General features: G+C 44.5%; 1 protein-coding gene across 1 annotated transcript; it reads right to left on the bottom strand.

Annotated features, from left to right (window-relative positions):
- Nucleotides 1–6,290: 6,290 nt before the first annotated feature.
- On the bottom strand, nt 6,291–26,920 carry HEXA (hexosaminidase subunit alpha). Its single transcript, XM_027859804.1, has 14 exons — nt 26,539–26,920; nt 19,830–19,919; nt 18,825–18,890; nt 17,201–17,247; nt 16,214–16,324; nt 15,297–15,398; nt 13,591–13,723; nt 12,750–12,930; nt 11,414–11,497; nt 10,859–10,931; nt 9,206–9,389; nt 8,866–8,956; nt 7,811–7,915; nt 6,291–6,549 (listed from the first exon to the last, which is right to left on the bottom strand). The coding sequence occupies exons 1-14, from the start codon at nt 26,828–26,830 to the stop codon at nt 6,486–6,488; spliced, it is 1,623 nt and encodes a 540-aa protein (XP_027715605.1). The 5' UTR covers nt 26,831–26,920; the 3' UTR covers nt 6,291–6,485.
- Between the last annotated feature and the right edge of the window lie 157 nt (nt 26,921–27,077).

Raw genomic sequence — 27,077 nt, 5'->3', positions numbered from 1 at the left:
TCAGCTGTTCCTAGATGAAGTACTTTGGGCCTGGCCTTGCCTTGTCTCCATGGTTTACCAAGCTCAGATTCCCTGCTCTGGCACTTGATGTACCCCTCTGGTCTACTGGAGAATGGCACCTTGTATAACACAATACCCTTTTGCTGTGATTCCAGTGGCCTCTGGACATGTCTGCGTGGATGATGCCATCATCCTCCCAGGTTCCTAACTCCAATAAGCTTTGATTCTCCCAACTGCCTCATGTAGGCTCTTAGACTTAAAGATGGAGGAGACCTTAGAGGCCATCCAGTCCAATTTCCTTTACAGACCAGGGACTTGAGGCCAGAATGGAGGCCTGACTTGCCTGACATCATGCTGTTGGTAAATGGTAGAGCTAGAATTTAAATTTAGAGCCTTGGTGACCACATCTAATACTCTTTCCGATAATCTGATATTGCTAAGTATTATCGACTCTGACTTGATAATCTCCTATCTCTTTCCCCCTCTCTGTTGCCACTGCAAACATCATAGCTAGGCACTCAGAGTGAGCACCTCTGAGCCAGGTGCAGAAAGGGAAAGTGCGCCTGGCACTCTCCTAGCCCCCCAGCTCTCAGCTTCAGTTCTGTGTACATAATTCCAAACTACAAAATCCCAAGCTATTATTGGCACTCTTGCTTTCCCACGGAAAGATTGTCTTTTATCATATCTCTTTCTGCCTCAGAATGGCCTTGCAAACATTTTGTTTCTTTTCTGTATAGTTAAATTAGTTCAGCTCACAAAAGACAATTATAGAGTTTATCATCTCCCAAGAGAACAAAATGTGGAATGGAGAAGATCCCTGGGAAGATACATTGTGAGCCATATTCTGCCAGATCGAGGGTGGGAATTACAGACTGGTCTTGCAGAGTTTCATTTTTACTTTTAAGACATTTTTGCTAATCAATTTTCATTCAACTTTTATGGACACATAAGTATTTACATATATGAAGAGCAAAAGGCAACATAAGCAAATATAAGAACCTAAATAATCCTAAATCCCAACAGCCTTCCTCCCAAAAAAGAATACCAAAAAAAAAAAAAAATACCAAAAAAGTGATTTCAAGTGAATGTACAGCTTGCTTCATTTTTCTGGTTGGGCTTTGTTTACTTTTCATTCTGTTTTAGCGCTGGTTGGAATGAAGGCCTGGGACTGTCTATTTGCATAGTAGCTTTTCTTGTTAACTAGGTGATTTGTTGTTGTTCACTTCTTTCAGTCATGTCCTACTCTTCATGACCCCATTCGGGGTTTTCTTGGTGAAGATACTGGAATGGTTTGCCATTTCCTTCTCCAACCCATTTTACAGATGAGGAAACTGAGGCAAACAGGCTTAAGTGACTTGCTAAGGACTAGCTCGTAAGTGTCTGAGGCTGGATTTGAATTCAGGGAGATGAGTGGTTTAATGGTCAACAACTTAACAAACATTTATTATGCATCTACTATATGATAAGTATCTTAAGAGATACAAAAGAAGGCCAAAACAGTCTCTTCTCTCAAGGAACTCACAGTCTAATGGAGGAGATAATATGCCAGTAACTATGTATAAACAAGCTATAGACAGGGTAAATGGGAGATAATCACAGAGGGAAGGCCCTACCATGAAGGGAGGTCTTATAATAGGCTTATGATCAATCAGCTGAGAGTTAGTCCTCTCAAGGAAGAAAAAGAAAGGGGGGGGTGGTCTTTAGTGAAGTTCTGCCACCGACTTCATGGCTACATCTCCAGTCCTTCTTATTCCTACACATTTTCTTGAGATACTTTCAATAATCAGATTAATTCCTCAGGGCCATAATGATGGCTATAGTGGAGCCTTTGAGATTACGGAAAAATTAGAGCTGCTGATAATTATTTAATAGATTTCTGGTTAAGGTCATTTTTATGCCTTTAGTTTGCTTTCAGTGAGCACCTTTGGTCTCAGTGCCAACACATTTGGTCTCAGTGGGGTCTGTGACTTCCACCTCCTTTTCTCTTCCCCAATCAAGCACAATTTACTGTTTTGAGCCTCAGGTGCATGAAAGGTCTTCTGGGGGGGGGAGGTTAAAGGTTAAAGAGAAAGAGGTTAAAAAGGTTGTGAAGCTAGGAAATTGTTGACCATTAATTCTCTGTATTAATGAAGCATGCCTTATCTCTCAGGTTTGGGGTGAAGGGGATAATACCATTACTACTAAAAAGATACTTATATCAGTATTATGCTTTAAAATGAAAAAAGAAATAATTTTACACAGGTTCATAGAGCTAAGAGGGACCTTAGAGATCACCCCACCCCTTTTATACATGAAGAAACTCAGGCCCAGGAGTAGGATTCTAGGTCCTTTGACTGTAAATTCAGATCAAAGATACTTTTCACTAACTCAGCACTGTTGGCTGGTAATAGCTGAAGGGAGGGGTATGCTGGTAAATGTTTAACAAGTAGCTCTCCGAAAAAAATATACAAATGATACACTTTTAAGTTTAATCCGCATTACTGATATTTTTCTCCATGACTTTCTTAAAACTAGACAATCAACAAAACAGTAAGTGAAGTCCTGATTTGTAATGATTGCCAATTAATTGGATGGCTCTCTCAGGCCTGTCTAAGCTGGCTCCAGCATACCCCTGGTTTTAGGTTCCTTCCTCTTCCCACTATCTGATCAAGAACTCTTAGAGACCCCCCCCCCCCCCCGCCCCATCACTCTTTAGTGGTAGGATTTCAGGCATTATAGCAGGCAGGTAGTGATATTCTGTTGGTCTCTTATTCTACCCACTTGTAGAACTACCTCCGCTGCCTCTAAGGTCCTCGGCCCAGGGCTGGGGCATTTACACGTGAGCTAAGACACTAAGGAGCCTCACTACCATCCTGTGAAGAATCTTACCTCCAAGGAGCCTAAGTATGGGGCAGACCCAGAATTAGACACTAAGTCTAAGCTCAGTGCTTTTCCCACTGAACCAGCTGACCACTAGCATCATTACTAACTCCAGCCCAACTCCAGTCCCTCTCCTCACCCCATGTAGGTGTCTTTTAGTTAACAAACATTTATTAAAAGTGCCTCCTCTAGGTAAGGGACTTGAGCTTTCTCAGTTCGTATGGATCTGTGCTTTGGTCAAACTCTTTCCAGAATGTTTATTTTTAATTTGCTATTGTGTATGATTTGACAGGGACAATGTGAGAGTCAGATAGGAATCTGTGTGGACCTCTGAAATTAAAAAAAATACTGTAGTCATTAACACAGGACGTACAATACCCTTTGGGTACACGAAAAGGAAATTAGATTTAGAAATAACGATGGTTCCAGCATCCTACATTGTCTCTGCTTTCCTCACTACTGAAGAAACTCAGGATCCTGTCAAGGAAGCCATTCAGGTATTGAGTGTTACAAAGGCTCCCCTGTTCCTGCCTACTCAGCCCTGAGCCTCCTCCTCTTCTTCTCCACCTAGATCAGGTGGGGAACTCGTGGCCTTGAGGTCACATGTGGCCTTCTAGGTCCTCAGGTACGGCCTTTTGACTGAGTCCAAGTTATTCAGAACAAATCCTTTTATTGAGGATATTTATTCTGTGAGGTTTGGATTCAGTCAAAGGGCCGCACTTGAGGACCTGGAGGGCCACATGAGGCCTTGAGGCTGCAGGTTCCCCACCCCTGATCCTAGGATCCCTACCACCTAGATCTGAAGGTGAACTGCTCAGCAGCTCTGAGATGTCCAGAGAGCTGCAGGGGAGATTCTTGTTTTCACAGTACTTTGGCCCCTCCCAGAGTAGACCAGGATGGGAGCCACGGCCCAGGGGTGGAGGTGGGATAGCCAGGTGTGCGGGGGTTGGGGAGCAGTCTGTGCCTCCCATGCCAGCTAAGTCTAAGTAGGAGAGCATCTGGAGGCAGGGGTGTTTGGGATCAGGGTAGGACCCCAGGGGCTCCAGCTGTTGTGGGGTTCTGCTTGGCTTGACTGCTTGTCAGGTGGCTTGCAGTGGAGACTCTTTGGGAGGCATAGCATAGACTAGATAGCCTTTGCAACTTTGAAATTTGGTGACTCCCCAACACACATCACTTCTGTTGTCCCTCTAAGGAAAGACAAGGGCTAAGCCACCTGTCCCCTAACTCCCACCCTATGTCACTGTGGGATGTCTAGAGCAGCACTGCCCCCTCCTGGCCACCCTTCAGAAGACAGGTAAATATAATGGGACTCGATACAATGGGCCAATCTATGGTATGGAAGCTGATGACTGCCTCCAATATACTGGAATCTCTGTAAATGAAGAGGAATCCCTTTGAAGTTAGTCTCCTCCCCTAGTCTGCAGACAGCCCTGTTGGACTGAGGGTTGGGAGGGCATGGGAGGGTTCTTCCGCCTTCAGACCGTAGGGGTCTAATCCATTGCTTTCATGCCTCTCTATGCTTATATGTCAAGAAGCATTTATTGAGCACCAGGCATGCTGCTAAGCACTGGCATCACAAAGGTAAAAAGCAGTCTCTGCCCTCGAGTCCAATGAGAGAGACGTGTAAATGACCATGTGCAAACTGGACGAGTACAGCAGTTAGGAGATAAACCTTAGAGAGAAGGCACGAGCATTAAGGGAGGTTAGTTAGCCTTTACTGGCTGTGAAGCGGAGACCTGGAGGAAGCCAGGACACAGAGATGAAGAAGAGAATTCCAGGCAAGGGGCACAACCAATGAAAATGCCCACTTGGGAGATGGCGCGCATTTGTAAAGCTCGGCTTCGTGGGTGGTTGTCTCTACAATCTGAGGCCTGGAAAGCGCCTTTCCCAAGGTCTCAGAGGTAGCAAGTGGTAAGGCAAGGATTCGAATCCAAGCATTTCCTAATCCCTCTTCCACATGAAGTCCCTCAAATACAAGGCAGTTAGTTCGGTGCCTCCCACCGGAGAAAGATTGGAGGCAGAGGAGTGAACATGTAGAGGGATGGGGGGAGCCTGGGAAAGCTCTTAAAGCCTTGGGGGGATGTCTGTCTGGAGTTCTCTCTCCATTTGGAAGTATTCTACCTGACTGGAACAGTCAAGCTGATCCTGCCGTTGGAGTCTCTCCCCAGAAGTTACGGCCTTTGGGCGTCTGAAGATTTGACGAGGCCTCAGCCTAATGGGCAGGCAGGGGGGCAGTACCAACCACCAGGCAGTGAAGGGAACAGGCAGCAGGAGGAGGGAAGGGTAAAGGCCCAGTGGTGGGCGTCACTGAGGCTCCAAACAGAAGCCGGCCTGGGGAGACTGACGGAGGATTCAGTCTGCGCCACCCCAGCCACCAAAGGAGGAATCACTCTCCTCGCTCTGTACCATTCATCAGCTATGTCCACAGCTAGCAAGAAAAGGCAGTTCATCTTTTTGAATGTAGGTTTCCTGTCTCATCTAGACTGAGTTCCTCCCTGGAGGCCAAACACTGCATCTTTTATCTCCCTCCCAAGCCCGGGGCCAGGCTCATAAGAAGTCTTCAATAAAAGCCTTGGCACTTAGGTACTCCTGGAACAACTGGCAAGTACATCTGAAAGGTTTATTCGGGATGGAGGAGAGTTTAATATTCAGTAATCCAATATATGTGGGGTGCTCCAGTGCCTTGTACTAGAGAGTCAAGATTAGACTTTATACTAGAGTTGCCACATTTTAATTCAGCTGAGACAAATTCGTGACAAAGCTCCCTTGGGGAAACTGGGATGTTACCAAATATTCAGGCCTTAAGTCCCTATCTCTTTATCAAAGATAACTGATATTCTAAAAGTCCCCAAAGGGCTTCATCTTTAATGGTAAAATTGGAGGCATTCTGATAGGCAGGTGGTCAAGGCAGTTTTGGGGAACAGAGGGTGTCACCTATTTTACCCAGTTGTAAGGCAAGCTCTGATGCCAGCAGAGACCTGCCCTAGGGCCAGGGGTTGTGGGCACAACTGCTATGGCATGCATCAGGGCTATGCTTGAGGTCCTGTGGTTCTCCAGCAACCTAGGACCTTTTAACCACTGCCCCTCCCTCCCCCTAGAGATCACCTGGAGTTCTAGAAGAAAGACTGTTAGGAAAGGAGAGCTATATGCAAGACCTATTAGAGACTTTGAGAAGAAGAGTCCCTTTTCCTCAGGGGTTACAGGCAAGACTGGCTGGTTTTAGACCACGGCCAGTAATAGGGGGTTGTTCAAAGACTGGGTAGGGGATTGCTAAAGTTCAGGGGAAGATTCATTCTGAGCCACCAAAGTGCTCACATGCAAGTATTGTTAAATACTTTCCTGGGGTTAGAGGAGAAACAGTAGAACTGCTGTCCGGATTGGAGCTACTAGGGTGGATTAGCGAGTCAGTCACAATTACAGGCCCACAAAAGTAATTTGTCACAAAATCCTTTAATGTACACGAATCACAGCATGACCTCCACCCCCTTCCCCACCAGGGGGCCCTTAGGGATGCACATAGAGGTTTGCTCACCACTTAGGTTAAGCTAGAGAACCAGCCTGGCATGACCCAAGTTCCCTGGGTGATCAAAATATCTAGGGTGAGTTCAAGGATGACCTTGCTCCATTCAGTGGTGGAAAGAGTCATGCTCACAGTAGCCTACATAGAGAGGCTGGGCCCGGACACCTCGTCTGTAAGAAGACAAAAAGGAGAAACTGGGTCACTTGGGACAGAGGTGACAGAGAGGACTAGTCACGAGGAAGAACAATGCATAGAAAAGATGCTTGAGATTTGCATCATTTTAGCTTCCCTTTCTCATCAACTTTCTCCAGAATAAGCATTGAACCCAACGATTGTAAACATCTCATCCTATGCCCTTGAAAACCTTCTGCTGAAGGAAAGGAAGGGGAGTAAGGAAGGGCCCTGGAGAACTCAACCAGCTGGATATTTCATCAGCGTCTAAGGGCATGTTTTGGTACTGAGCCATTGTCTATGTGCAATAGACTGGGGATACAAATCTAAAACAGTCCCTGTCCTCAAGAACTTCTACTGTTGGCTACAACACGTACACAAAGAAGGTAAAAACAAGATAATTTTAGGAGTGATCGAGCACTCCTTGATGTATGGGGGGGATGGCACCAGGGAAGAGTGCCCAGAGGACCGAGCACTTAAGCTGAGCATGGAAAGAACCTGAAGATCCTTCGAGCTCCAGATTAGGAGGGACGGCATTCCAGGCATGGGAAGTGTGAAGACATTGTGATCACAGCAAGGGCTTTAGGATGGGAGGTGATGGTGGTTATGCCACGGACAACCTCCAGCCAGCTTGCTGGAGTCATCACAGATATCTCTGGGCAACTAAGTGTCAGCTTTGAGCAGGAAGGTACTAGAACCAACCAAAGTCAGGGTCCACAGATTCATAATGACTTGGTGATCTAAAAGCTCAGGGCCTCAGTTTCAGATACATAAGACTCAATAATTGTAAAGCCAAAAGACCTTAAAGATCATCTAGTCTAAGCACCTTGTTTCTTTTGATGGGAAACTGAGGCTCAGGGACAAGTTATGTGTTCAAAATCACAGTGGCTGGACTGGAAACCTGATCTTACTCCTGACCTAGTGGGCTTTCTACAATGATCAATCATCTGCCTGGCCAGGTGTACAATCAATCTGGGAACAACCAAATCATGGGAGACTAACTCTTAGCTTCAGGGAATCTCCTTCCTTCTGCAAAAAATTCTTGAAAACAAACTAATTTAAGACTGTTTGAAGAGAGAGGCTGTGAATAGGTTACAAAAAGTCTCTTAGGAGTTTTGGTATGATTCCCAATCCACATCACTGGACTGAAGCTAAAGCAAAAAGGAGAATTTACGAGCACCATATTCCCAATCCCCCCAATAATTTGGCTTGGTTAAAGCGAGAGACAAAGGTGCAGGTGACAATTCCCGACCCTCCTACCTGAGCAGCTCACACCGGAAGTATGCCAGTCGGTCGTATGCCAAAGTCACATCTTGCACTGACTGGCTGCTCCAAAGCCTCTCTGCCACAGCTCCTGCCCTGGGCCTGGAAGGGGACACAGATCCACTCCCTGGTCAGACTTCTCAATTGGGCTTTGAGGACACATTGTGCACACGACGGGAGCAGGAATGGGGTAAGCTGATGTGCCCAGGATAGTACCAGGGATGAGAGTCTTATGGCTGAACCACTACCGTACTGTGACCTAGAATCGGTTATTTCATCTCTCTAACAATCCTGCACTCTCCGCCTGAAGGATGAAAGAAGACAAATGTGGAAAAGGTCTTGGGAGAAATGGTGTATGAGGGGTTTGGAGGATCCCTCGCTATACGGATGTGGAAGCTGAGATGAAGGAATGTTAGGGGAGCTGCCCAAGATCAGACAGTCAAAGGTGGGATCTGAGTCCAGGTCTCCAGATTCTAGAGCCTGTGAGCTTTCTCCTACATCATGTTCCCCTCTTGGGGTCATGGGGTGCGGGGTGGAGGTGGTGGGACAGAAATGCAGCTCTGGGGCTCCTAAGCATCCAGAGCAGCAGCTGCAGCAGGAGCAGGGAGTCGAGCACAGGCTACCTGGGTGTGAGATATGACTGGGAGTGCCTGGGAAAAGCAAAGGGTAGTGAACACCTGGGGCCTGCCTGAGGCCAGAGGCTGGAGGTCTGGTGCTGCCACTGATGGACCCTGGGCAAATGAGATGCACTATCTGTCTTACCTGCCAGCCCAGGATGTTAAGATAAGACAAGACACAACAGGTTATACAAACTGAAGGGATTTTGAAGCTAACACTTGTTCTGACCAATAGTCCGGAAGATGAGAGGAGGAGGAAAAAAATATCTGGAGGGCATCAGAAGTCTGGGTCAGCCTAGGCATGTTGGAAGTGATCACACCCCTTCTACTGCACTGACCCCAGTGAACGCCTTGTTTCCCAGCTGCTCTTTACTGACTCTCCACCATTCCCGTCCCCTTCTCCAGCCCGTTCTGCTTCCTCCCCTCGTTGCTTACCAGAGTCTGGGGGTCAGATTTGTCACATCCACATATTCGCCCCACATGCAGGCTTCACCCCCGATCACCAGAGACTTCTGCTCAGGGCTGCCTGAAGGAACACAAACTCTCAACATGAAGGCAACACCAGGGACCCAGAACAAGTCCATCAGGAGAAAGTGTTATTCAACAAAAGATTTATTTGTGGGCAGCTTCAAGAAATGTGGAAGATTTTTATTTCCCAAACCCCCTTCAAGACCAAACTCTCTGGCTTCCCATTCTCCAAATTTACTCTGTAAGAGATTCCAGGGACTTCCTCAGGGAAGGAGTGGCCTATATCCTCCCTTCCACACCCTTGCACCTTCAAAGTTCAGGGGCTCCACTTTGTAGGCTTGCTGCCAATCTTGCCCATAGGAGATGTGGTTCAGGTACCAGGGAGCAGACAACAAGACATGGTACCCTGCCTTGGTGACTTCATGCATTTCCTTGGTATAAGGTAAAGTTTCCAATTCTCTCCAGACATGCACCACTGTGTCTGGGCTCAGCTAGTTACAAGAAACAAAAAAGAGACATGCTGGGGAGTAATGTTACCTACTACTTAGGGGACAGAACCTAGCACTTTTCACAAGAACTCACAGCTTCATACAGGCCAAAACACAAACCCTCCCAAAAGAACCAAAACCTATTCAACATCCTTAATGTCCCTACCTCTACCCCTCACTGCAAAACCATGACCCTAAGAAGGGATCGTGGTAGAGAGTCTCTAAAGATCCAACGTCCCCTAGGTGCCCAATGGCTACGTTTGCTATATCTCAGCAAAGGCTGCTGGATGTCAGAGAGGGCACAGCATCTCTTTTCCAAATCTCAGACCTCAGACGGGATAGCTGTGATACCCCTCCTCATCCTACCTGTGCTAATCTCCTCCCAGTGCTGAGGGGCCCTGGTGTACTAGCCTGGGGTTGGAGGATGGAGGCAGGAAGACACTGGACTCTGAACCACATCTTTTTGTCCCTCCTTCTGTCTAGAGAGGGAGATTTTTCTAACCCCACATCAAAACTTTGGTGGGGATGTGTGGAGAAAGGACAGTTGGGGGTCAAAGGAGCAAAGCTAAGTCCCAAAGGGCCAGGCCAATTGCACCCTACTGGGAATAGGCCAAAGGGTGTGGGTGGTGGGAGACCCCCACCACAGAGCAGCTCAATGCCCAAGTGTCTCCAAATGCTCCTGGAGATCGGTGGCCATCTCACTGAGGTACAGGGAGCAGAGACTTTAGCCAGCCCTTCATTCTGAGCACAATATATGAATAATAATAACAACAACAACAATAGTAGTAGTAGCTCACATTTATATAGTGCTTTAAATATGCTATCTCATTTGATATTCACAAGAACCCTGTGATGTATGTGCTATTATTATCACCCCAATTTTACTGATGAGAAAACTGAAGCTGAATGGTTAAGTGACTTGCCCAGATTCTTACAGCTAGAAGTGTCTGAGGCTGGATTTGAATTCAGGTCTGCCTGAGTCCAAGTCCAGGGCTCTATTCACTGCATCACTTGGTTGTCTCTGAAGACACAGGAAACCTTAGTCCCAGATACAACAGCCAAAGCCCAGCAGCTCTGAGAGGCTCTGTAAGGACAGAAAGTCCTTGAAGTTGGGAGGGAATAGATGGACAGGGAGGCAGAAATACTGTTCCCACCTCTCTGAAATCCAAGGTTTAGGTCAAATGGGATCTCACCTCTGGAAATATCCTAGGAGAAAATAAAGCTGGGAGGACTCCTTCATGGGAAGGGGTTCTAGGTCTTCTCTTTAGTCCATTAAAAATGAAACCCAGGACATCTGGGGAAAATCATCACTACTTTGCCTCCTCTCTTCAGAGCCTCTGGGGCCCCAAGTGATACTGGGAGCAGCAAGGGGCATGGAGGACTGGAAAAATGGACCCATTAACACCTGTCCAAGGTCCCATAGGATCAAGACAGCAAACCCCTTGGTCCCTTCTTTCTCCTCCATCTCTTACCTTCACATCATTGTCAAACACCTCCTGCCACACTATGTAGCCCTTTTTATAGGAAGATACAATGTTCAGTAGCCTGAGGAAGAAAGAAATCAACAAAACCAACTTGATGCGTCAACAAGTGAAGAACAGGCCAAAGTTCTTCTGGGGATGGCTGGAGCTCCCCCTGATGCCCAGCAGAGGACACCTGGGATTTCACTTTTGGGCATATGGAGGAAGAGGAACGCCTAGGAAATCCCTTCTCTCCTTGCTCCAGGGTAGGCCATCAAAATTCGGCCAATAATGAGCTGGGAAGAGGACGTGAGAGAACAGCTTGGAAAGACGGCAGTAGGCAGAGCCTGGGAGAATTGTTTTAGTGGGTGGGGGAGTGCTCAGGGTGGCAAGACTTTTCACTTTCACATGTGAAGACTGGAGGGTAGAGGGAGCCTGGAAGACACAGTTTATAGTAGGAGACAGGAGATTTGAAAGTCAAGACCAGGGTTTAGGAGGGCCCCAGATTATTCTCCCCTGCGCCCATACTCCAACTTCAGGAAGAGGTAAATACACCCCGATCCTTACTTTTGAATGTAGAAAGATTCCAGTTTCTCATAGCGGTCAAAGCCCTTTTCCTTCATGAAGGCCTGGATACCCGGATTGGATCGCCTGCAAGAAAGGAAACCAATTTCTCCTACTTCTTGTATTTCCAGGACCCCAGAACCCTGGGGAGATGGGGCATAGTCACCTAGTTTCCTGCTACTTCTCTCCCCAGCCTGAAAGAGAACCAAAAGGCAGCCCCTGGTCCTGGACGGCAGAGTGCAGGAGAGCTATGCCGTGGTCTTGCCCGATGCTTTTGGTCGACCTTTTCGAGCATGGCATTGAAGGTCTTCTACGATACGGCTTCAGCCAGCTTTCCCAGCTTTCCCTGGCTTCCCCAAGGGAGGATCAGATGTTGTGAGTGCCTGAAGTGACCTCGGAGACTGTCTAATCCAACTCCCTCTTTTACAGATGAAGCAGCTAAAGCCCAACGAGATGGTGACTTGCCCAAAGTTACACGAGTGTTACACAGCTGAGCTTAGATTCAGACCCAGGCCTTCAGACTCCGAATCCAATGCTGCTCCTCGATAAACCTTACGTTGTTCCCGGCACACCCTATGTTCATGCCTTCGTCTACTTCTTTTTTCAGGGTTCCTTGTGCCACCACTCTCCAAATTCAACTTTTCCTGCAAGGCCCCACATAAGACTTCTTCCACACTGACTGTGCTCGCCTGCCCAACTACCTCTCTCCTTTCTTTGCTCTCTTAAAGCCAATAGTTTATATCCTATTTCATTGCTCTTAAATACACAAGGGCTTGTATCATCTGGTGATACAAGTGGTGTATCAATTTGGTGCTGTTAGATCTTTTATCTCAACTAGAATAATATCAAATCGTCCCCCTCCCCCCTTTTTGGTCAGCAAAGAGTTAAGAACACAGGAGAAGCTCGGTTAATATTTTGATTGTTCCCTCTGGTCTCTGAGATTTGTGGAGGGGAGAGAGGAACTGAAGCAAAGGGAAGCTAGAGTGAAAAGTGTGTACTGGATTGGGGAGGGATATAAGGCTAAGTGAGGAGTCTAGGCAGGGAGAATAAAGTGCCGCAGGGGTGGGAAGAGAAGAAAAGCTGTGAAGTTATTAATCCTCCTTTCCTTTTGTATGGGCTCTAACAGGATTGGAGAACTTGGTTCTGAGTGGTCAAGAAATTCCAACATCTCAACTCTCCTATTTCCTCCTTTCCTACCCTCAATCTCCAAGTGATACTGGAGAGGAACACAAGGCCCTCTCTAAATATCTCCCCCCAGCCAAGAGCTCAAGATACCGCTGTTCCTTGACTCTGACTTATTAAATCAAGAGGAGGATGGGGATGACCTGAGGGCTCATACCAACAGGTGAAATCAACCTCATCTCCTCCAAGGTGAAGGTAGAAGTCTGGGAAAACTGAGCTGATCTCTTGGAAGAATGAAGTCATGAACTCATAGGTCGTGTTGAGGATGGGATTCACTGGGCCATAACTTCCAGAAGGAGTGGCCCCTGAGTAGCAAGGCGTCAGCAATCCAGGAATACCTAGGCCAGGAGAGATGCATACACAGTCACACTGTCCCACAGAGACACCAGCCTTAGCCTGAGATTAGCTCTACCGATCAATTATTTGGGGGCTGTACTGTAATAGCTTATTTCTACCTGACACAGGAAATCAGAACACTCCACCTTTTTAGAACTTAAACTGATGGAGCACTGATCTCACTTACTGCAGCCTTCTAAATAAGATGTCTGTAAAGTGCTTAGCTTAGTGCCTGGCACATAGTAGGTGCTTAATCAATACTTATTCCTTCCTAAGAGATTCATATCTACTGGGCTCTTAGAAAAGAGTTTTAGGATACAGTCTCCCCTCCATAACTCCTCTTCTGAGGACATATGGCACTTTGCTTCTTTAATTATGCAGGGGACCAAAGCTTGAATTGAGTGAGGAAACTTAAGGGGGCTTTACTAGCAACATCAAGAGATTCATTGACTCTAACCTAATAAATTTCAAATTTCTTCCCTATCCCACATCCTTTTACACTTCCAATTTTCCAAATGGGAAAAATCATCAGGAAAAGAAGAAAAACTGGAGTGTGGCACGTTTCTGCTTATGAGTTATATACTAAAAACACACTGCCAAAGGCAAGAATTGAAAAGAAGATACTTGGCTTCCTTCTGACTTTCCCTCCTCCCCATTCTTACCTTTTCCCCAAGACAAAGTGTGCCCTGGTGTGTCAAACTCTGGTATGACTCTGATGCCTCGCAATCGGGCATATTCAATGACTGCCTTTACATCTCCAGTTGTATAGATGTGGGTGGCAGGGTTGTAGGATCCCTGAAAGACATAAACAGCCCCTTATTATACTCTCACTAGAGGCAGATGAACTCCCAGGGCTCAGCACATGGGCTCACCCTACCTTCACTGTAACTGCGGGAGCAGCAGAAGTTGGACAGGCTGAAGGAATCTTTCCCAAGCTTTGTACTTAGACAAGAGGGTCAGATGGACACAAGGGTAGAGCGACTGATCAGTGACAAAAATCAATTAAAACAATACCTCACATCCTTACAGTCCCTAATCTTCTTCTTAATTTATTTATTTTTAGTTTTCAACATTCATTTTCATAAGATTTTGAGTTCCAAATTTTTTCCCCATCTCGTCCCTCCCCCCACCCCAAGACGGCATGCGCTCTGAATACCTCTTCCCTTAATCTGCCCTCTCTCCTATCTCCCCCCTTCTCTTATCCCCTTCCCCTTCTATTTTCCTATAGGGCAGGATAGATTTCTATACCCCATTGCCTGTATATCTTATTACCCAGTTGCATGTGAAAACAATTTTTAACATTTGTTTCTAAAACTTTGGGTTCCAAATTTTCTCCCTTCCTCCCTCCCTATCCACCTCCCTCCCCACCCACCCTCATTGAGAAGGCAAGCAACTCGATATGGGTTATACATGTGTAGTCATGCAAAACACTTCCATTGTACTCACGCTGTGAAAAACTAACTATATTTCCCCTTCATCCTATCCTGCCCCCCGTTTATTCTATTCTCTCGTTTGACCTTGTTCTTCCTCAGAAGTGTTTGCTTCTGATTATTCCCTCCCCAAATCTGCCCTCCCCTCTATCATTCCCCCTGCTCTTATCTCCTTCCCCCCTATTTTCCTATAGGGTAAGATAGATTTCCATTCACAATTAAGTGTGTATGTTATTTCCTCCTTAAGCCAAATCTGATGAGAATAAGATTCACTCATTCCCTTTTACCTTCCCCCACTTCCCCTCCATTGTAAAAGCCTTTTCTTGTATGTTTTATGTGAGATAATTTACCCCATTCTACCCTTTCTCCTTCTCCCAGTATAATCCTCTCTCACCTCTTAATTTTATTCTCCAGATATCACCCCTTCATCTTACAACTCACCCTCTGCCCTCTATCTATCTGTCTGTCTGTCTGTCTGTCTGTCTGTCTATCTATCTACTTTTTTTCCCTCTCCAACTACCCTAATACTGCCAAAGGTCTCATGAGTTACAAGTTTTTTTTTTGGCAAGGCAACTGGAATTAAGTGACTTGCCCAGAGTCACACAGCTAGTAAGTGTTATGTGTCTGAGGCCGGATTTGAACTCAGGTCCTCTTGTCTCCAAGGCTAGTATGCTATTCACTGCATCACCTCGCTGCCTCTTCCTGATCTTTTTCAAAGTGTTTTTCACATACCATTTAACAAATAAGGAAACTGAGGATGAGAAAGTTGAAATGTCACCCAAAGACACAGTGAGGACTTGAAGGTTCAGTTCAGTCCTTCTTCCACTACCCAAAGCTACAAGTGGCTAATACTTGGCTCCTGTTCCCACAATTAGGGCCCTGCAAAGGAGCCTGGTGACCCCGACCCACAAGTACAGAAGGACCAGGATAAAACATACCTTTCTGCTAAGCTCAGGGAAAGTCATACTCTCATATGGAAAAGAAGGATCATCGACTATGTGCCAGTGGAACACGTTGAATTTGTTATATGCCATGACATCCTGGGGGCAGAACATATATAAAACTTACCACCCTACCAATGCTGAGACTCAGACACACAAACACCCCAAGATAACTGAGGATGTAGAGAAGCATTAGAAAACAGCATCCTGCTGCTCAGTCCCAGTACTTCAAATGCCCATCCTGAGTCTGTTTTGCTTTGGACACAACTCCCTGCCCCTCTTGCTGGGGTGTGTTTCTCTGGCTCTCTCTCTTACGGCCAAAGCATGTGACTTTATGGTTTTGTAACACTGAATGAAAAAGAGACTTGGAAAGAGCCAGCTTGGCCCAAGTGGGGCCATGAAAACTCAAGCAAAGACCAGGGACTACCACCTTTGTGTTCTTGTACCCAAGAGGAGAGCCAACACCAAAGCCAGGTGAGGTGTGATAGGACTTCATATATATCAGGAGCCAAAGAATAGAGGTAGAACTCCCGAGGTTCCATCTAAGCATAGTTATGGAGAAGGCAGAAGGAGAAGAAGAAGAAGGAGGCCTGGAGAGATCAAGTAAGACCTTCAGGTGAACCTCAGGACAGTCGAAGGTCAGTCAAGCAGATGCTTCTAATTGTCAGGACCAGAGTCTTTAGTTCTGACTGATTAAGGAATCCCAATGTTGACTCCTTCTCCCCACTGATCTGGGCATTGACCTAGTAGTCACCAAAGTTTGAATTCTGTCCTTCCTTTCCTCTGGAGTTTTCCAAGTAGGTCACCTCTCTGGGACTAGTGAAGAATCATAAAATCAAATGTTTCAGGAAGGGATTTTAAAGCCTGCCACGCTAACTCCTTGGGATCCCAATATGGGGAAATACAATTCATACCAGTGTCTCCTGGATGGCTTGCAGTGGCAAGTAATGACGAGATGTGTCCAACAGTAAGCCTCGGTGAGGGAATCGGGGAAAGTCTACAATTTCTGTCCGCTTGACACAGAACTGAGCAGAACAAACATGGAAGGTGTCAATGATACTCATTCCCCACTCCCAAAGTCTATGAACAGTCCCTAAGAAGAGACCTGGGGGCTAAGAAGAACTTTGCCAGTGGTGGCCAAATATACCCTTTTGGACAAGAGCATATCCCTGATCTTCCTGGCCTTCCCATGGTCCTTTCTGGTTTACTCTGTGGTGCTTTCTTGTTCCACTACTTAATATAGTGCTTGGCATATAGTAAGAGCTTAATAAACGTTTATTGGCTAACTATCTCATAATTACCAACATGTGAAGCTGTCCTTGGATGTATCCTAGGGGCCCAGAACCTAGGCCCAGCACTGTCTTCTAGGAACAGTCACTATAAAGCCACACTCTACACTCAAAGGCCACACCAAAGCAAGCTGACCACTAAGTTATAGGTTTTCCCTCTAGTTTTTAAAAAACATTATTTAAAATTTATTTTTTCAATTACATGTAAACAACTTTTTAACATTAAAAAAATCTGAGTTCCAAATTCTCTCCCTCCTTCTCCCCACTCCTTGAGAAGGCAAGCAATTTGATATAGGTTATACATGTGCAGTCACACAAAACATCTCTCTAGTTTTTTATTTCTATTTGAATGCTTTTACTTTTATTTTCTTTTAGCTGATGTGACTTATTATGCCCTAGGGAGCAGGTAAATTCTAGTTATCTCAGGCAACCTCATTCTGTCAAACAAGGACATTTCACCACAATCCAACTACATTCCCAACCTTTGCACTTCCTCCCAAATCCTATCTCGCTGGGAATGCCTCATACCACCCCTGACACCCAGAAAGAACTTATGATAGAAACAAGGCATTACATTGTGTAATTCCTTCAGTCACTTGGACACACACTCACCATACCCTCAGCAGATCTCCAAATGAGCTGACTAAAAGTCTCCAGGCCTGTGGAGAACCAGAGGGGCAGGGTGAGGGCTGGAGGAAGTGAGGGAAGAAACTGCCCCAACCTAGAACGGTGCCCAGTGTTGCAGGGTATGATGCTTAGGCAAGGAAAGAGAGGCTCATAAGGTCAATGCTCAATTTTCCTTGAAAATTCAGGGAGACAAGATAGTCCAACAAGCATTTCTAATGTATTTGGGGATATTTAGCTGATCCATAGTGAGATAAATGAGAGAAGTTGACTGAAACAAGTGACATCGACCTCTTCATTTTGTTCATTTTTTCTTTGTCAGACACCATGTGTCATTGAATGTTTGTGTGGGGTGGACAGGACATTGGCAAAGTCTCTAACGAGCCCTAGCTCTGCCTGGGGCCTCTTCCTTTGGGAGACCTGACATGCAGCTAAGGAGGTGGGAGGCCTGGTGTTATTTTCCTTAGGCTGCAAGGCTGGCCACCTTAGAAAGCTTTGTATTGTCTGGGATCTCTTCAAGTTGTCAGATTTGAGCTTTTAGTGAAGAAGAGGGCAGCTAAGGGGAAGAAGACAGATAAAAACTGCCTCTTTGGGGAATTAAAACCATGGACTTCTTCGAATTAAAATGGGCCTTAGATCCTACAGCAACTTAACAGCTCTCCAGCCCCTAGGATACTTTAGAGTTTAATACATAACTAGACTGTAATCACTAGGGACTATGTGTTCTTCACTTCTCTCTCTCTCCTATAGTGTCCAGTGTAGGATCTTGTATCTAAATAGGAAAGTGACAAATAAATACATGTTGAATGGATTTGAGTTAAGATCACTCTGGAATGCTAGAGATATCAAAAGTTTTGTTTTTCACTATATTTCTTTTTCTTTTCAAAATAACTAAAAAACAATTGTTTGTTTCTAACCCAGCTGTTCAAAAGAGGAGTCATGTCAGGGACAGGGAATATAGCACCTCTCCCCACACTATTCTCCCTCTGCATCTATCCTGATGTTGAACAAGGCCCAGCTTCTCCAAGCCCGTGTGAGGCAAGGCCTCAGGAGGCTGCTGGCTTTATTTCCCAGTACCCTGGGAAAGCAGTGGATTCAGCATCACCAGACTAGCTCTGTGCTTACAGACCATCGTAGCCACAGCTGAGTCCCTTTACTCTTTCTTAACCTCAGTTTCCTAATCTATAAATAGGAGGTAACAATGCTGGCACTGCGGAACTTTAAGTGTTATGGAAACTTCGTAGCATACTAGCTCATATAAATGGGAACTGCTAGTTTTTATTATCTTACCATTACTAAGCTCCCTCCACCCAAACAATCTTCAGTTGTTCTCATGAGAGGCTTTTCTAGAAGAGAAACTGCTACTGGGGTGTCTGAATTTTGTATACAGAGGGACACATCTCACAGAGAAGAAACCTGTGAATAGTTTATTCGGTCCCCCTTGGAGAGCTGGCTTATTTGCTTTACTCCTAAGAGGGCTTAATTTCCAATCCTTCCAACCACCAGACTTAGCAGCCAGGTACAGAGAATCCCCACTAGAACAAATCAATGAAAAATCAAGGTCACCCAACCCCTTTTCCTCTCATCCTCATGTGAGCCCCTGTACCATTACCTCTGAGAGCTCCCCAGACAGTATCAGCTTTCAGGATGAAATGGTCATCGCTGAGGGTCAGGGTGTCTGAAATGATAAGAAAAAAGCCTGCCAGGTTAGGCTTGGAAAAACTAAACTTTGCATCCCAGTCTCAAATGAAAATAAACCCAAACCATTTTTGTTTTTCAAAGGTGAAGCTTCTAGCTCTGGCAGCTATGGAGCAGCAGCTTGGCTTCTGGGGGTTCTTGCTGGGGAAAGTAGGATCATGGCATTTGGAAAACTGAAACAACGTGGCCTCACAGGAATGGGCCAGAGAAATATTTAGCCACTGCTTCTAAGTATCTGCCACAGTAGTCACAGAGAACCTCAGATGAGTAGGTGATGGGTGTGTGTGTACTATAATTTTCTTTGTTGTCTTTGACAGGTTCTGATGCTTAATAATGTCTTGGTTTCCTTTTTGGGGACAGGAATTCCTGCTAAACCTCATCATGGAATATAAAATGGCTTGGTGCTATAATGGATGAGAAAGATTCAGGATGCACTACCATGCCACCCTTCCTGCTCCAAACCTCTCCAATTCACTACTCCCCATTCATTGGTTAAAGAGAGATCAGATCTTTTTGTTTAATTTAGAGACTGAAAACACTGCTAAGGCTCAGAGGCATTCTGTGGATTTTGCCATTACTTACAAGAAGACATTCCATTTGGGTGAGCCTGAAACTCTCTGCTACAGTTCTTCTATATGGGAAGACTCTAAGCTTAAACCTCACATAACATCAAAGTCCACCTACCTTTGGTTCCTTGGCATTTAAGGCAATAAGGATGTGGCATGAGCCTTTAAGGACCGTAAGGATATACTCTGTATACCTGACCCCCCTGCTGTGGCACCTCTGGTGCCTTGACAGCTTCCTGGGGAATAGCTAATTGGCTCAATAGCTGGGAAATCCTTTAGGGGCAGGGCTGAGCTATCTGGTCTTACTGGCAGGCTTTCACAAGAAAGATATACAACCCAAGGACTGTGCTTACAGTTCTCCACAGAGTTCATTTCAGGAAACTGGTCACAACCAGGGACAGCCACAAAGACTTCCAACGAACTTTTCACTGTTTGCTTCAGTCCTGTGAAGAGAGATGAAATTCAGGAATTTCACCCACACCAACACAGTATACACAACTGGAAGGACCCTCAGAGGCCATCTAATTTAATCCCCTCATTTTTTTATAGAGGAAGAAACGGAGGCTCAGGAAGATTAAGAGACTTGCCCAGGGACACATAGTTAAGTAAGGGTCTCGTGTTCCTCCCGTAAAAGGGCCTAGTCTTAGACCATGCATCTTTTTCACCGATCAGCTAGATAAACTTACTCTTTTTATTTTGTTACTTGTATATCCGCTACACATACTCAGATTATTCATTAAGTGTTTTGTGGACTTTAAACTACTTAAACAAATGTCAGTTATGATGATGTTATTCCACATGTGTATTCTGGACAGAAGCTTGTCTATAGCAAGGGTCATATCTGTTTTGTTTTGCCATGTCTAGTGACCAGCTCAGGATGCCAGGACTCCAAATATACTGTTGGCCAGCATCTGGGAAGACCACAGGATTGTGGACCTAGAATTTGGGGGGACCTCAGAGTCCATCTGGTTCAATCTCATTTTATAGATGAGGAAACTGTGGCCCAGGGAGGGTGTGACATAGGATTCTAACCTAGGCCTTCTGATTCAAGAGCTAGTATTCCTCCCACTGGACCACACTGCCTCAAAGTGCTGTTCTATCCTAACATAGTTCCAGCCAAGGTGGGCTGCCTACATGTCTCCAACTTAGGCCACATAAGATCCTGATACACAGGCCACAGCTCAGAAAGTCATCGTCTGTGGTGAAAGGGAGCATGAAACTTTCAGGCTAGATGCTGGAGTCAGCTAAAGAGAAAGGAACCCTGAAGGATTGCTCCTCCATCTTCCTATCAACAATTGTCTCTCTCTCCTCGTCGTTCCCTCTTTTTCTCTTTCTTGCCCCTTGAGTCACAGATGAAAATTTATCAATCAGCTACCAAATTGTATTCTAAGACGCTGTAGTCCATCTGAATGAGGACTTTGAATTAAAATCAAAGGCAACTAGATAATCTCTTATTTTACTATCTTCCTATTTACCTAATGTTTCAACTGTCTCATCAGTGCTTTTTGTTCTGTTCTCAACTCAGCCTCCACTCCATCTTCTGTTTTCATTTTCTCATCCACTTCTCCCAAGAGTGATCCCTTCTTTGGTTCTTCTCTTTTCTCCCCAAATAGATTTTAAAAAGTCTTTTTGTTGTCTTTAGCTTTCCTCATAAGTCTTCAGTGGGTTCTAAGCTTCTGATGCTATGGTTATAGGAATGTGCCATGATTTTGTATTCATTCTTTCGCTTTTGTGTCTCTGGAAAAAATCTAAATTCATCAATGAGTTCCTTGTGCCTGCATAGTTTCTGATTTTGCCAATTTCATTTCCTCTAAATTGGAATATCACTTGGGGATTATTTCCTTTGCTAAATTTTAATCCATAGGAATCTGACCTTTCTTTTCTCTGAACTCTCTGAAACCTGTTTCCTCCAAATCTAAGATGCGTGTTAAGATTCTACTTAGAATCTCTCTTATCTATCACGAATTCTAAAATTGAATGGTGACTTCCATCATTTCCATTCCAACAACTGGTTTTTCCTTGGTAAGATCAGGTCTACGGTAGAAGTTCCCCTTTGTGCTTTCACTGCTTTTGAAGGATGAAATTATCATTAAGGCAAGTAATGAAATATCAGTTGTTCTGCTTTTGCCAGAGAGGGGACTCTAGGGGATGTTTGGATAACCAAAAGTTTTCTATCACACACTACTACATCCCACTTCCATTTCAGGCTTATGATTTGTTTCCCCGATCTCTTTAAGCACCTCTTTTTGTTGGGGGGGTGGGGTTAGGACGGTTTATCACTTCTGTTTCTGCTTTTGTTGAACTTCTCTTATATCCTTCCATCATACTTCCCTTTTCTGGTTCCTGGATTTCTTCACATGAGGTTCACAGATTTAGAGCAGCACAGGGCTTTATAAGAAAAATGACTATACCTGGCCTCAGGATGTTTAAAGTGGCAGAGGTAGAGTTGAAGAGATGTAAAAAAACAAATAATACAGGATATTTGATGCAAAAGGATTTTACTCAGAAGATGGTAGGAAAAGGATTTTGTCTGTGTTTGCCATACTCTATTTAAAAAAGGTAAACAGAGCAGCCTAATGTCACTAATTTGAAGGAACAGTAGATCTGAAGTCAGAGGCGTTGTGTTTCAATACTGTCTCTAAAGCAAAAAAGCAGACAAGTCCCAACTTTTTGGGGTTTTAATGTGTTCATCTGTAAAATGGAGTTATTTGTATTATCCATTATTGAGGTTGTTATGTGGACCAAAAAAAGAACACAATAAGGTGTTCTGTAAATGGTAAAGTGCAAAATGAATGCTAGCTATTATTGTTACTATTATTCTTCACATTTTTGTGGAACCACCTAAATAAAATAATGTTGTAGAGGATAATTAGTCCCATATCAATCATATTATAAGTGGGAGAAATGTACTTACAAAGATCAGAAAAACACAGAGAAACATACTCCACAAAGCAGGGCAAGACCACTTGGGCTTGCTAAGAGATACAGAAAGTAAAGACCTGACAAATTAATCTGTATATGGCCCCTTGGGGTCTTCAGTTAGTACACAGCTAGTGAAGAAGAATGTGGTGGAGTTCCATTCAGATGGTGGAGCAGCAGAATATAGAATGGAATAGATCAAGCCACAGTTAAGCACATATGGAATCAGTGCAAGGACAAGAAGAATGGGAAGATGAGTCAACTATCTTCCTCATGAAATGCTTCATCTCTAATTTAAGATCTAGCTAGAGATGATAGCTCAGCAGAATCTGGACACTTTCTCTAATAAAACAAAATAACTATCCTTCCTCTCCCAACTCCTATCTATTGCTAGGGCCTGAACAATCCATCTCCCCGGGGAACAGACCAATGGAAAGGCACTAAACTCAAGCACAGCATATGGAAGGCAGAGGATAAATGACTGGAGAGGGAGCCTCATTCAATTTCTAAATCACTCTACTCCTCCAAGAACTTAGAGGATATAACCAACAAGAGGAGAGAACCTTGAAGAATCCAAAAACAGAATAGCCAAGGGCCAGTGGTACCTTTGTGATCTAGAAGTGATTGGGTAGAACATTAATCAGATGCTTCCTTGTTCTAAACGTGAGTACCACTGACAAGGGAGCTGAATTAAACACTAGCCTCTTAGTGAACTATTTGTATAAGTGCTAAATATCACTTTGTATCTTTAATGTTCCTACCACAGTAGCTTTTTTTTTGTTACATGGAAGGCTTTACAATGTCTGTATTTTTTGTTTATTTTTGTCTGAACAGCTGTTTGCAAAAAATTGCCACTTCACGAAAGAAACTTTCATCTGGGATTGAGAAGAGTGGCAAACTCGTAAGGCTGAAGAATAAAGAACAAGGACAAATTAGATGGTGGGCTGGTTTCAGGGGATTGGCTAACCTACATTACAGCTATATTTATTTTTTACTTAGGGTGATGCTTGGTTATAATGTGTTGCTTTTTTTTATTATAATATCTTAATGATGTGACAGCACAAATCAAGATAACTATGCAATTACTTTAATTACCTGTATTTTAACTTGGAAATTGTTGAATTTTTTTTTTTCTTGGCTGATTCAGTTGAATTTTTGCAGAAATATATAGCTGTATCCTGAGGCCACAAGAAAACCAACATAGGAATTATATTCAAAAGTGGAATATATATTAGTGGAAACAGTCATAGCAATATAGTATATTGGAAAAAGTGCTGACCCTGCATGTGAATCTCTGCTCCTGGTACTTACTACCTTGTGACCTTGGAAAAATCTTAAGTCTCTTTGGGCTGTAATTTCCACATCTGTAAAATAAGGGATTTAGAGGAAATAATTTTCAAGGTCCCTTTGAACTCTAAAATATTCTGATTTTATGATTTTCTGGAGAAGCAGTTTGCTTCAATGTCTTGGTCATTCTTATTAAAATCAGTTTTTGTGATTCCCTGATGAACAAGTAACTCAATCTAATAAAAGAGATGGATAGTATCAGGAAGAGTTAAGAGAAGCTGGATTCTGATTTAATTTTGTGTTTCATATGTGACTATGCAGGACACAATATAGCACTTCTCCATTTTCAGTTATCTGGTAAAACTATGGAAAAGGGAAAAAGTTTTATTTAGAAGAGGTACCATCCAAATCTCAAGATTAGATAAACATTTATTTAGCGCCTTTTTTTCCTGAAATGGTACAAACAATACTAACTGGAAAACTTATCAAAATGTATCTGCTTGTATGCTATAGTTTTTTCACTAAGGACTAAAACAGAGGTTAAAGGGAAGAGAAATGCGTGTAGACTAAGCTGTTAGTTCCATAAAGGTAGAGACCCTATTTTATTTAAAGCTGATCCAGTAAGTTCTTAATGTTTGAATTTTTCATCTCAAAAAGCTAATGTTCTTTTGACCTTATTACAAAAAGTCTCTTTTGAGTCCCCCACCTTTAATTCCTCTCATCAGCACCAGACAAATTAACTGTGTATTTTATTTCTGTGATGTCACCTCTAAAGTTTTGTTTCACATTTAACCTATAGTTAAGTATTAGAAGTTGTAAAATAGCATTTTTTCTCCTGGGTAGGCTCCTAACATTGGAAATTTACCTATTCAGTATAACCACTGTTAAGGTGCAGCAGGAGTTAATTAAGAGAGTTCTGGAATTTAAATGAAAAGATCAGTTTTCTATTCCCCTTTACACTACTAACTTCTCTATCAAACTGACACCTCCTCATTCAAAGAAATGCTGTGTATGGTTGCTGGAATAATCTTCCATGAACATAATACTTAGGGAAAGTGGTGGATAGAATGGTGGATAGTTGGAGTCTGAGAGACTTGAGTTCAAATCTCGCCCCAGACACTTACTAGCTGCAGGTATACTTGAACTCTCCAACCTTCACTTTCCTCATCTGTAAAATGGGTAAAGCACCTATCCAAAGGGTTGTTATGAGGATTAAAAGAAAAAAAAAGTCTCCGTAAAGCACTTTGCAAACCTTAGAGTAGCATGTAAATATTGGCCATTATCATTATTAGTAATTTCTGCCTAACACTTATGGCCAGCCTTCACCTCACTTCTCTTACTTGGTTCCTTCGTCTTTTCCCTCTCTATTTCTCTATTATCCTACACCAGTAGCCCATACTACCCAAACCAATTTGTTGGCCATGGTTCAAACTCCTTTCTTTTTCATGCCCATTACTTCCTTGAAAAGCAGATCAAAATTCCTTTTCTCCAATTACTTTCCCTTTCTCCATTACTTAATAATTTGGCAAGATTTTGATCCCTCATTCTTGTTTGAGTAATTAGGAAATCAATTCACATCAGTCTGCATTTTCATTGCAAATGCTTTGTATTTATTTGGATACATTGTTGTGTAATAATTTTAATATCATTTTCCTATCTTTTCTTCCCAACAAGATTTTAAGTTTCTCAAAACAGAGGGGCTATGTCTTCCATTCCAAAATCCCTAGCATGGGGCTGGATATTGTAAATGTTCTGCAAGGACATTGGTGTCTTGGCCATAACACTGTTCTCAGGTTCCATGCTATGGGTAAAACCATCCCAGAGAAAATTTTTCTGGTAAAGTACTTCAGTACTTTCTTTCAGTACTGCTCTGGTAACTACATACTCCTAGATGGCTCTGTCTTATGGTCAATTCTTTTCTACAGCAAGCGGTCCCATGGAGGTTCTAGTATCATGTACCAACTTGAACTACAAATTCGGAAGTAACAAGACTAAGTGGTAGTGCGGAAAAGACCTTGTGTTTACTATTAGCTGATTACAAAATAGCATTGGACTCTTAAAAGTTCTCCAACAAGGTGTGTCCCTCATGTATATCATTAACATCACTTAAGACTCCTTGATAGGTGCAACCACTGAGATTTTCTTATGACCAACTTTAAGTAAGGAAGACAATGACACTTGACCATTAATGTAAGAATCTCCCAAAAGTCACTTGTTTCCTGCATTGTTTTTGGTTGAATGGTTTGGCTGCTAGTTGGGAGAAAACAGCCTGGAATGTACACTCCTGGGGAGCGGCTGAGTTTTGGTGATTACAGTCTTTCTGGTCCATTTTGCTAGTCAGGGGACAAAGGGAAGGGACAGGAGAGTCAGGAAATATAACTGTAGAGGTGGATTCCAGAAGCTACGAACCCGAAGAGAGGAAGGTAGCTGGAAAGAATGAATCTGAATCAGAAGGGGAACGAAGTTAGCCGACACCAGTCTGAAGAACTACAGTCAGGGTTTCCTGCGATGGCTATGTGTATGTGTGTGGGGAAGCTGGGTGAGGGGTATTTGGAGTCATTCAGGGCTGAACCAAATAGATTGAGAGCTCCTTGAGGGTAGGGACTGTCTTTTACCTCTTTTTGTATCCCCAGCGCTTAGCACAGTGTAGGCGCTGAATGAAGTCAGAGGTGCTGAAGATAACCTATAAAACTGGGGGTGAAGCCAGTGGGAGGCCTTGAAAGTTGAGGTGCTGAAGGGGCAACGACTTCGGAGGCCACAGGGATGAGGACGGGGGAAACCTGCGTGTGGGGTCGGGGGCACGGGACAGAAGAAGGAAGAGGGGCAGAGGTTCCTAGCGTGGCCGAGGTGGCTCACCTGGTTGGTTGGGGGTGACCCAGGGCCCCGGCCCGAAGATGATGCCAAGGTAGCGGACGAAGGCCTGGTCAAGCACCGAGCAGCCGGGCTGCACTGCCGAGGAGGCCGAGTACTGGAAGTGGAAGCTGCTGGGGGTCAGGGCGAAGGTCTGATTGGGGGACACGGAGATCTTCTGCGGCCACGGCCACACGTAGGCCCCCAACTGCTCCCTCGTCTGGGCCTGCTTCTTGACCGCCAGCAGGGGAAGCGACAGCAGCAGCAGCAGGGCCCCGACGTACCCCGGCCGGGCCATCGCGGACTGAGTGCCCAGTGGGAGACACTGCCCAGCTGCGAGACGCTTGAAACCCCACAGCCTTCCAGCCTCCCAGCCTCCCAAAGCTGGGGAGAGTCACGTGAGCTCCGCGGACAGGCGACTACCCCAGCAGGCTTCGCCACGGGATTGGATGACGCCTGGCCGACCGCGCCTGCGCGCCTCGGGAGGCCCCGCCCCTCTGCCCAGCCTCGGCCTGAGGAGGGGGTGTGTCCTCAGCCGGTTATCT

This window comes from Vombatus ursinus, unplaced genomic scaffold, assembly GCF_900497805.2.
Source record: "Vombatus ursinus unplaced genomic scaffold, bare-nosed wombat genome assembly UNPS02000749.1, whole genome shotgun sequence".
Classification (NCBI taxonomy): Eukaryota; Metazoa; Chordata; class Mammalia; order Diprotodontia; family Vombatidae; genus Vombatus; species Vombatus ursinus.
The sequence above is the reverse complement of the archived record's forward strand: the minus strand, read 5'-3'. Positions and strand labels throughout refer to the sequence as shown.